Source organism: Solanum tuberosum, unplaced genomic scaffold, assembly GCF_000226075.1.
Source record: "Solanum tuberosum cultivar DM 1-3 516 R44 unplaced genomic scaffold, SolTub_3.0 scf00102, whole genome shotgun sequence".
Taxonomy (NCBI): Eukaryota; Viridiplantae; Streptophyta; class Magnoliopsida; order Solanales; family Solanaceae; genus Solanum; species Solanum tuberosum.
The window spans coordinates 1,562,809-1,573,108 of NW_006239028.1; the positions used below are offsets into that span (position 1 = coordinate 1,562,809).

The following is a 10,300-nucleotide window of genomic DNA, read 5'->3' on the forward strand; positions in this document are numbered from 1 at the left end:
TGACCCTAAACATAAAAAAAAAAAAAAAAAAAAAAACGTGCAGTCCAATACACAAAACATTCTTGTTCACGTACGATCTCAAGAACAGTCGCCACAATCCATATATATGTCACTACTCAAACTCGTGACATATATATCACATAAAGACAATATTACCATTGCTTCAAAACTGATACATAAGATATTACTAGACTATATATAGTTCTAGTTAGCTACACAATTTTAATTACACAAGAATAAAACATCATGATAATTAATTAATACATAAGTCATAAAATTGCATTAAATGTCCCATACTTGTTTTAGTACTTGACTAAATGCTCATGGCTCTCTTTTGTTGATCAATGATGAAACCATATCTTGAAATAGTCCATATTGATAATGATCAGGACCTAATTGAGGTTGTTGTTGATGATAATTATTATAGAAGGAATTATTAATAGGGATATTTGGATTATAGAAGATTTGTTGTTCATTTGGATTATGATATAATTGTTGTTGTGTAGAGGATAAAAAGGATGGAGATAATAAAGCAGCAGCAGCATTTCCTCTAAGAGTTGCTGGACAATGATGGTTATGTTGGCCTTCATATGTAGTGATCACGATTGATGGGTCTTCATATGATCTTTCAACACGTTTCTTCACACTGCACTTTTGACTTGTGCACCTATAATAACTCCTACAAACAATAATAATAAGTGCAGAAGCGCAGAGTCAGAATTTGAAGTTTATATAGATTTGGAGATTCTAAATCTTTAAAGTTATTCGGTTCTATTCGATACAAATAGTATAAAGTCTGAACCAAAATTATTGGATTATGTTGAACCAACAACCAATGAGGTAGTTCCGCCCTAGATAATAACGGCAAATTAAATCACAAACCATATATTGTAACAAGCAAAGTATTTTATTTTTAAGATTATAAATCACATATTTTAAAGAGATTTATTTGTAACTATAACTTTGACCGACTTAATAGTGTAAAACAAGGTGTATATAATTTTAACAACTCATATTTTGATTAGATTGATTGCGTGAAACAAGCTTTTTTGTTCCTAAATATCTAATCACCTCATTATTGTAAACCAAACACTAATATTAGATCATTTGAAAGAAGTTGTTTTATTTCTCTAGGCTATAACTAGTCTCATTTTTTTTATGGACTATTACGTGTAGTTATCTTTTGAAATAAGTTAATAGTGATCAATATAATTAATTTTGAAAGGTAGTATATAGAAGTTAAACTGGTTTGAGAATTAACAAATTATAATTTTGAATTTATGATATATATGCACTCTTTTAGTGCAATTCATCTCTATTATACTAGTACTCTTTCCTTAAAACTATGTATAATAGAGATGAAAACTTAAGCAACTTTTGAAGCAATTAAGTACTAGTACTATTAATTAAGCAAGTTTTGTGGAGTATAAAATGCTATAGAAGTTTGTTAATCCATTTCTAATAAGTAGTAATTTAGAAAATATAGTGTTGATTCTAAAGAAAATATACCTTGGAAAGGGGCTGTTCTTCACTGCCTTCTGTCCATATTTTCTCCATCTATAGCCATCTTCAAGATTATCAATCTCACTCTTGGTCATAAATGCAAATCTTGGTTCCTTTTGTTTCTTTTCTCCTTTCTTCTTTGCCAATTTCCCCCTAAAATAATTAGCACAAACTTTAATTTATACAAAAATTAAAAATTAAAAAATAAGTCCATCTTAACACTAAACAACATTATGCATGTACACAAGATTTCCAAATAAGCTAAACACAAATCAAAATAGGAATAGCAGATAAATAAAATTAGACTAATTGTCATGTTTAATTTCTTCATTATTGTTTTTCATTGTTCATAACTATTTCAATTTGATGCACTTGAGTCAGGGTCTTTCAAAAATCAGTCCTAGGGTAAGGTCTGCATAGTACACTCTACTTTCCCTAGACCCTACTTGTGGGGTTACACCGTGGTTATATAGATGTTGTTTGGGACTTTGGGTAAATAAAATTAGGGTTTTCTTGACTTACATAACACAAAAAATGGGGGAAGAAGATTTAACTAAGGAAAGGGTACACATTAGATATTTTTAATTTTCAAAAAATCAGTAGAAGAATAATAAGCTTGCAACTAGGAAAAAAAGTCTAGCCAATTAATAATCTAATAAATTAAGACTATAGTGGTCAATAACCTAATCTATTAGAGTAATTAAGAAACTTCCTCACAATTTAAAGATGTGGCTATATTTTTATACTAGTACTATAGGACCAAAGAAAAAAAATGCCTTACACTTTCTTAGACTTATTATCATCATCATCTCCATCTAATTCACACTGATCATCATCTTTCTTGATTTTTGAAGAATCTTCTTCATGACATCCACCAGCCTCACTATTAGAAGATGAAGAGATTAATGAATTAGGTGTTAATGGAATTTGATTATCAACACTCTTAATATTCTTTCTAGAACATTCTTGATGATCTATTGATGGTTGTGGACAAACAACTTCAGAGGATGATGAACAATTATTCATCCCAAAAGCACTTGATAAAGTGTTGTAATGATCCATTGACCCTCCATGTAAACACTCTGTGAGATTACTCATATAAGATGAAGGATAATCAAAATCTTGATGATTATGATGAGGGTTTTGTGTGCTATTGGCTTGATTAGCATAAATTGAGGGATTTTCACCAAAGAAAGGAAATGCATAATCATGATTAAAAGGATTATTATCAGACATAGAGAAGTAAAAAAATGGTTTGATTTTTTTTTTGGTTGGGATCTAAACACAAAAAGAGTCTTGAAGAAAATGATGAAGAGAAAATAACTCAAGATTCTTGAATTTATGCAATATTAACAAGAGCTATTGATTCTTGAATTTTCTTCTTCTTTTTTTTCCTTTTCTTGGGAGTTGGGAAGTGTGTATGTATTACTATAGTTTAGGGAAATAGAAATGAATGGTTCTTGCTCAACAAGAATAATGGGATATTGAGGTACACAACAAGCTATATAGTGTGTAACAAATGACCATAAAGCCCACTTAATGTGTGTGTAGTGTTTACTAAGATATAGTCTTTATGGATTACCTTTTAATGGAACACATAATATACTTTAATCAAAGGGTATTCCATTAGTTTGGTACATGTATAGTTGAATAGGATCACAACTTTTTTGTCACCATCTTACAATTTGTTGTGTATATATATATACATACACAGTAGACACTTCTTGTCAGTTTTTCCTAGTATGAATATGGATATATGAGGTTGCGGTTTTGCGGAATTAAAAAATAGTGCTATCATGAAAAATAAAATCGCCGTATACATAAAAAAAATTAAAAATTAGATTAAGTTTTATCTAAAAGATTAATCTATTAGATGAGAGCTCGTTAATATTGGAACATAGTAATCGCCTCAATTTGAGGACGTCCAACAAACTCGTTGGTCACGATTGAGCCCAATTGGTCATGGTTACCCTTATTGGGTCCACTCCACCTTTTTAAGTCGCAGATCATTTGATCGATCTATTCTAATATAAATATTATCGATCAACTAAGGAAGTTCAAGTCAAAAAATTATACCCTCTGTTTTAAAAAGAAAGACCTATTTTTTTCTGTTTTAAAAAGAAAGACTTTTTCTTTAGTTTGTTTCAAAAAGAATGATCTTTTTTTTCTGAAACACTTTAATTTTAGTTATCCATGTGACATATTTAATGCGACAAGATAAAAGGGCATTTTGGTACATTTGACATAACTTTAATTTAAGATCACAAAATTGAATAGTTTTCTTTCTTTTTTTAAACTACGTGTCAAGTCAAATTAGATCATATATTTTTAAACGGAGAAAATAGTATATTCGGTGGGAAAAACTACTGTAGTAATTTTCTTTTTAACAAATGAAGGACAATTGGCACATAACAGAAATAGAGTTCCAAAGTTGTACTATTTTAATTTATTTATTTTTCGTTGAAACTTATTAAATAATTTGTATTACTACAGCAACAAACTATATAGCACAACTTGAAGTAATCGTATTTAATTAATCTCAGTAAATTAGCTGCCAATGAGCACATAAGTCCATTAATAAGCAAAGTTTTAAATAAAGATTTAATTAACTTTTAGTGGGATTAGGTCACGAGAATTTCCCTTGTGAACCCGTTAATTATATAATATCACTAAAAATGTCATGTTTTCAATAGGGAAATACACGTACAAATGGTCCAAAATATAATGAGTTAATTTATAAAATAGATTTATTTAATAATACAGAGGAAATTAATCAAGTATATATGTTCGTGGCTGATCCTCTGCCATCTACTACTATGAAACATGAATATATTTTGGAGTAAAAATTAAGAAATCTATTAAGTAATTTAATTTAATTTATTTATATATACACAAAAATCCGGACAATTGTTTGGCTTTTATATACATAAAAAATAGTCGAATTTACCCTTTTGTTGTTGTCTAGAGTTTTTTTTTTTTAGAATTTTAACTATAGATATTATGACTTATTCCACTTTTTATATACTTTTTAAAATAATTAAAATGTCATTTTCAATAACCTTCAAAAGTTGCAATATAAACGAATAGTTTACTGTTATTTATATTTTTAATTTTATTTTTGAACAGAAAAAAACGTAGCAAGAAATGTAAAAATCAAGTGAAATGATAGGATTCCACCTAATAATTTTGGTACAAATTTTGAAAAATAAAAATAATAATAATAATAAATGAAAGGTTAGAGAGATGCCGACGTGGAAGTGTTGGTCAAACTCAAACGCCTCCGGAATTACGGTCTGTTTGGTTGGAAAGTAATCAATCAATTTCCTCACACGTGTCACGAATCGGGCACCGCCATTTGACCCGTAAACACAAACCCACTTGTCACGTGGGAGAAATTTTCGTTTTCCACGCCTTATGTCCAAAAATATTTATACTTCGTATACTCCTTCCGTTTCTATTTATATATATCGTATTTATTAAAAATCTTTCACTTTTAATTGTTATAGTTTTATTTTTTAGAGTCAAATTATAAAAAAATTGATCAAAATTTTACGATATATTTTTCATCATACTGATATGCAAAAAAATTGCAATTTATAGTACTTTTCGTATAGTTTTTGAATATCTAAATTTTTTGTTTAAAATATCAAATTAATGTAATCTAATTTAATTTAATAGACAGAGGGAGTAGATGGTCCTTAATACTCTCTCTGTTTATTTAATTTACTGTCACTTATTCTTAAAATAGATTTTCATTTTATTTGTCACTTTTGACACATCAAGAAAAAACAATTATTTTTTTCCATGGTTTATCTTCACCATTAAATACTTATTTTCCAAGACCTAATACTCTAAACATCATTTAATAAGTATAGTGTAGTAAAATATCTATATTAATAATTATTTTCTTAATTGGTGTGCCAAATCAAACAGTAATAAGTAAAAATGACAGAGGAACTGAGTGAGTATTTCCCAATTCACAAAATCAATTCATAAATAACATTATTCTTCTTATTTTACCTTTAAGAGTTATTAGCCTTGAAAGTATGAATTTGATCAATATAAAAAAACTAAAGGACTAAATCATGTTCATTGATCAATTTAATTAATCAAAATAAATTTATTTATATTCATTTATTGAAACTTGACTTTAAGAGAATAGTAAATCCGATTCCGACTACAATGTCTTTTAATTTTGTAGACGTGAAATACTGAAATACACAAAACAGAAGAAAGATATTTTCTTAAACAAATAAAAAAATAAGAGGAATAAATTAAGACATGAGAGTATATGTACAAATTACATATTTTTTTCAATTACTATAAAAATAATAATTAATACCTTAATGTACTTCTGTTGATAGATTCCTCCCACGTCATCCCGAACTTTGCGGCGTACTTCCATGCTGTTAATACAAGTCATTTTATTCTTTATTTTATTTGAAATTGAAAATATAACTAATTCTCTGCCTTAATTACTCCCACATGCGTCGTTTGGTTGTAAATAAATTATCTCACCATTAATTATTATGAGATTAGTTATATTAGAATAAGTTATTCCATCATATATTTGATATAATTTGTTTTATTACTGTGATATAAATGGTGGAATAAGTTATTCTAAACTTGATAATCAAACATGACACCAAAATTTTATCCCAAAATTATTTATTTTTATCCCTCTCATCAAACGACCCCAACAAAAGAGACTAGAATACAATTATTAAAAATATCTCAATAATAAACTTCTTAGATATTTCTGTTCATTTAAAAAAATAAAAAAATATCGTCCTACCAACATATCCTAAATCTAAAGATGTCAATTTTTGTTCATAAGAACCTAAGTTTTTTATTTTTATTTATATATAGACCAAATCTTCGGGCCGTAACAGTCTTTACCTTTATTTATTTTGTGACAGTTGCATTACATTATTGCCTATATATACGGAGAAAAGCAAATTATACAAATATTTATTGTTAACTTTATTCCTTAGAGAATGGTAAAGACGCACACGTTGTCCCTAACATTCATGACTTTTAGTTAAAACAATTATTCATGTTCACTCCATGCAAAACCATAGTGTTATATATATAAGATGATGTAAATAGAAAATTAGAGACGGGTTTAAAATTTTGAATTCAATATGTGTAAAAGGAGTACGAATTAATTATTATTATTATATATATATATGTTTAGTTTATTCATGTGTGAATGAATTAGAGCTAATCAAGAAAAATGATTATGCAGAAAGTATAATTAACTTGAGCAACTTGTTTGATTAATATGTTCAAACCCCTTAATTAGCTTCTTTTTTTTTTTTACTTTCTGGTTACTTCGTGTGCAACTTCCATTAATTTATTATTATATAATAAAATAATAAAAATAGGCACGTTTGAACTTCATCCTAATATCTATTAATAGTGGTACAAAGCTAAGGTTCATATGGAACTATAGAAGGGACAGTATATAACTAAAGTGGTATTTTATTAACCTTATAATAATAAAACATTTGTATATAGGGGGCAAGGACGGAGCCAGATATAAAGACCAAAGGATGGAGCCGAATCTTTTTCGATAGAAAATTATAGAATAATTTTTACATGATTAATTAAAATTATTTTTATTCATATATAGTAGATTCGAATACTTGAATCTCATTTGTTTTCTTCATATATCCCTTAATGAAAATTCCAACTTCGTACTCGGAGAGTAAAGAAAAACATGCAAGTATTGCCTGCAAGAAAAGGAAATAGTTTTATTCTTAGGATAAACGTTTTAAGGCCGCAAAATTATTATAATACATAAAGAATTATAAGAGACGACAAAAAATTAAAGAAAATAAGAAGATGAAGAAACACACGGACACAGCCAGGTTTGAATTGGTGAATATATAGTTGAAATTAAACAGTAATTGTAAGAAGTATTTGGTGTGATTGCATTGTTATCTTCATTTTTTTTTTGATAATTCAATTTTTCATTTACCCTACCTTAATTTCCATAGTAACTCTATTCCATACCCTACAATTTCCCGTAGGTATGTAATTCGAATTATGGATATGTGACATTATATAACGACGGAGAACGATACAATCTATCTAAACGTTGTATTCATTAAAACAAAACAGTACGATACAATGCAACGCTATACAATATATTATGAAAGAATACATAACAACCAAAATCATATGCTAAGCTTGCATGATTATTTTTTTCAAAAGGTCTTACATCATTAAAAATATCATTTGCCTTAATACAAATTTTTCTTTTTTTTTCAAATTATATCAATAACGTGATACTTTATTCGTACGCTCAATATATATAATAAATGTTTTTTATTGTTCTCTTTTTACAAGTTTTCATGAAGTAACCTAACCAGACATGCTAGGTCCTTGTCTCATACAGTATTACTTTAGAATATTTTTATGGTGAAACCAAGTTTTCAAACTCCAAGATCTCAAACTAATGACAATTTAACATATTTTTTTTCAACTCAAGGAACAATGTTTGTCAGCATCAAGAAGGTTAACGTTGTCAAACTTACTTTAAACTGTCATGTTAATTTCGTGTATTGCTGACTAAAACTTGTGAGGATTGACTAAGAGCCCGTTTGGATTGGCTTAAAAAAAGTAGTTTTTAAGTCAAAAATAAAAAGTTAAACTGAAATGACTTTTAAGTCAAAAAAAATAAAAAGCAGGGGGATACCTACTTTTGATTTCTGACTTATTTTAAGTCATTTTTTACCTTGTCAAACACTTCGTAACTTAATTTAAGACATTTTTTACTTATTTTAAATTATTTTTTATATTTGCCAAACACTTCCAGTTAAGCAAATAATCCAAACACCCTCTAAGTCTTGTAAAGAGAAAATATGTAAGTAGTTTAGCATTTAATTTTTTTTTTTTTAAAAAACATACCAATTCTCAATTAGTCAGATGAATTGCCCAATTTTTCAAATAAGTTTGTATTAATCAATCAAATATTTTATCGAAAGTTATATTTAAATAGCTTTTTAAATTAGGAGACAACATCTAGATAGTAACCTAAAAAGAGGACGTTTGTGTAAATCAACTGTGAACCGAACCTAAAGGGGCCAACTCAAGCCTTCACAAAACTAGAGAAAGGAAAAAGGATATGATATACGCTTTAACTTTGCTAATATATCCCTCGTTATAAAAGTGGTTCACATATTATATAGTCTTTTATCTAACGGTATATTAAGTCTACATCGCAAAGTTAAGGGGTATATCAGGTCCTTTTCTTTTAGAAAAATAACGTTCACTAACCACTTTTCTATCATGTGTCAAAAAAATAGTCAATGTCGTGAAGTTTTGAATTGTACAGATACAACATCATGACGTAAATATCAGTAAATGAAAAGTGATTCATTGTGAAGTTTCGAATTCTACAGATATAACATCAGGACGTGAACATCAGTCACTGAAAAATGGTTATTTGTGAATTTTTAGGCGGCTATATCGATTTTGCGCGCATGTAACGGAATAGTACGTACTATAGTATACTTTTAAGATTTGGTTTTTGGGCTTATCCTTTAGGAGTGTCCCACAACCAAAAGGACAAATATTGTTAAAGCAATATACACAATCAACTACATGTGATAAACTCTCTTCTATCTCAATCATTGTGAATCAAAGATATTATTTGTGGATACAAGTTAAAGAAAAATTCTACTAGTGATTTGATTGATTTTCCCAAAAGAGGGGACCAACAAAGAGAAAAACAAATTCCAGCTTCACTTGTACAAAGGACCATCTTTCTTTAATCTGTTACACTAGGGATATGTGATAATTGCCAAGTTTGGTTTTCTTTAGTACAATGAGAAAAATTAACCATATGTAATCATTTTAGGTTACCTTGAATTGTAACCATAAAAAGGGGAATAACTTTCACTAATCATGGACAAAAGTGATTTCCAACTTATTTTAATAACATTGTTGTTTTGGGCTTTTGACCTACTTGCACACATCTTGACTAATTTCATCTGGTACATACTATGAGCAACTAAGGCTTTAGGCACATGGAAAGAATTCGTTTGGTAGATTTTGCCTTGCTAGGGAACCTGATACTTAAAATACCAATGAAAGACCGACAGGTTTCTAGGCTTACAAGCTTGAATAAAATTGGGCATAATACCTTAAGCGAAACCGTACAAAGTTTAACAAAACCTAACACAAGGTCACATGGTATACACACTTTTGAGCTTGATGATGACATGGCTCCCATGGGACAAATTCGTGAGGTATGTTGGACCAAAGTAGACAATACATGTCATAACCTTGGATCGTGGAGATCCCCCCCTCCACACACACACACACTTTATGGACCATTAGGCCACACCCCCTTGAATGCTAATCACACACACTTGTTTAACAAAAATATTTTACAAGAACACATTTAGGGGAAATTGATGTGAAAGTTTTCTACTCAACTGTAAAAGAGGCATGCTACTGTAAAGTACATACTCAAGTGAAAACCCACAATAGAGACAAGAATGATGATCAAATTGTATTTAGAAAGGACAATAATAACACATAATCCTCAAGACATATCTGTACATCAACAATCTCTCCTACTCTCTTTCCTAGTATGACATAGCAATAGTCCTCATTTCCATGCACTAGCTGCCAACAGAAGCACTGAAAGAAGAGCCAATGCTTCAATTACCATTCTGTCATTCAGAGGAATCTTTTCAGAAAACCAACTTGGAAATATCCTTCATTGGGTTACTGAAAGCTTTTAAATCTCAATGTGGGGGGTTGGTGTGTGTTTGAGGGGGGT

The 10,300-nt window shown here is 29.0% G+C and overlaps 1 protein-coding gene across 1 annotated transcript; it reads right to left on the reverse strand.

The window, feature by feature from the left end:
* Window positions 1-62: 62 nt before the first annotated feature.
* LOC102602059 (probable WRKY transcription factor 71) lies at window positions 63-3,062 on the reverse strand. The gene is made up of 3 exons (XM_006348895.2): window positions 2,285-3,062; window positions 1,510-1,656; window positions 63-679 (listed from the first exon to the last, which is right to left on the reverse strand). Exons 1-3 carry the CDS (start codon window positions 2,737-2,739, stop codon window positions 322-324), a joined length of 960 nt encoding a protein of 319 aa, XP_006348957.1. The 5' UTR covers window positions 2,740-3,062; the 3' UTR covers window positions 63-321.
* Between the last annotated feature and the right edge of the window lie 7,238 nt (window positions 3,063-10,300).

Excerpts from the sequence above, each read along its gene's own strand:
- LOC102602059 (XM_006348895.2), bottom strand. The coding sequence starts at position 2,739 with ATGTCTGATAATAATCCTTTTAATCATGATTATGCATTTCCTTTCTTT. Across the intron at positions 1,657-2,284 it reads GATAATAAGTCTAAGAAAGT|GGGGAAATTGGCAAAGAAGA; the intron begins GTAAGGCATTTT and ends TAATTATTTTAG. Across the intron at positions 680-1,509 it reads AAGAACAGCCCCTTTCCAAG|GAGTTATTATAGGTGCACAA; the intron begins GTATATTTTCTT and ends TATTGTTTGTAG.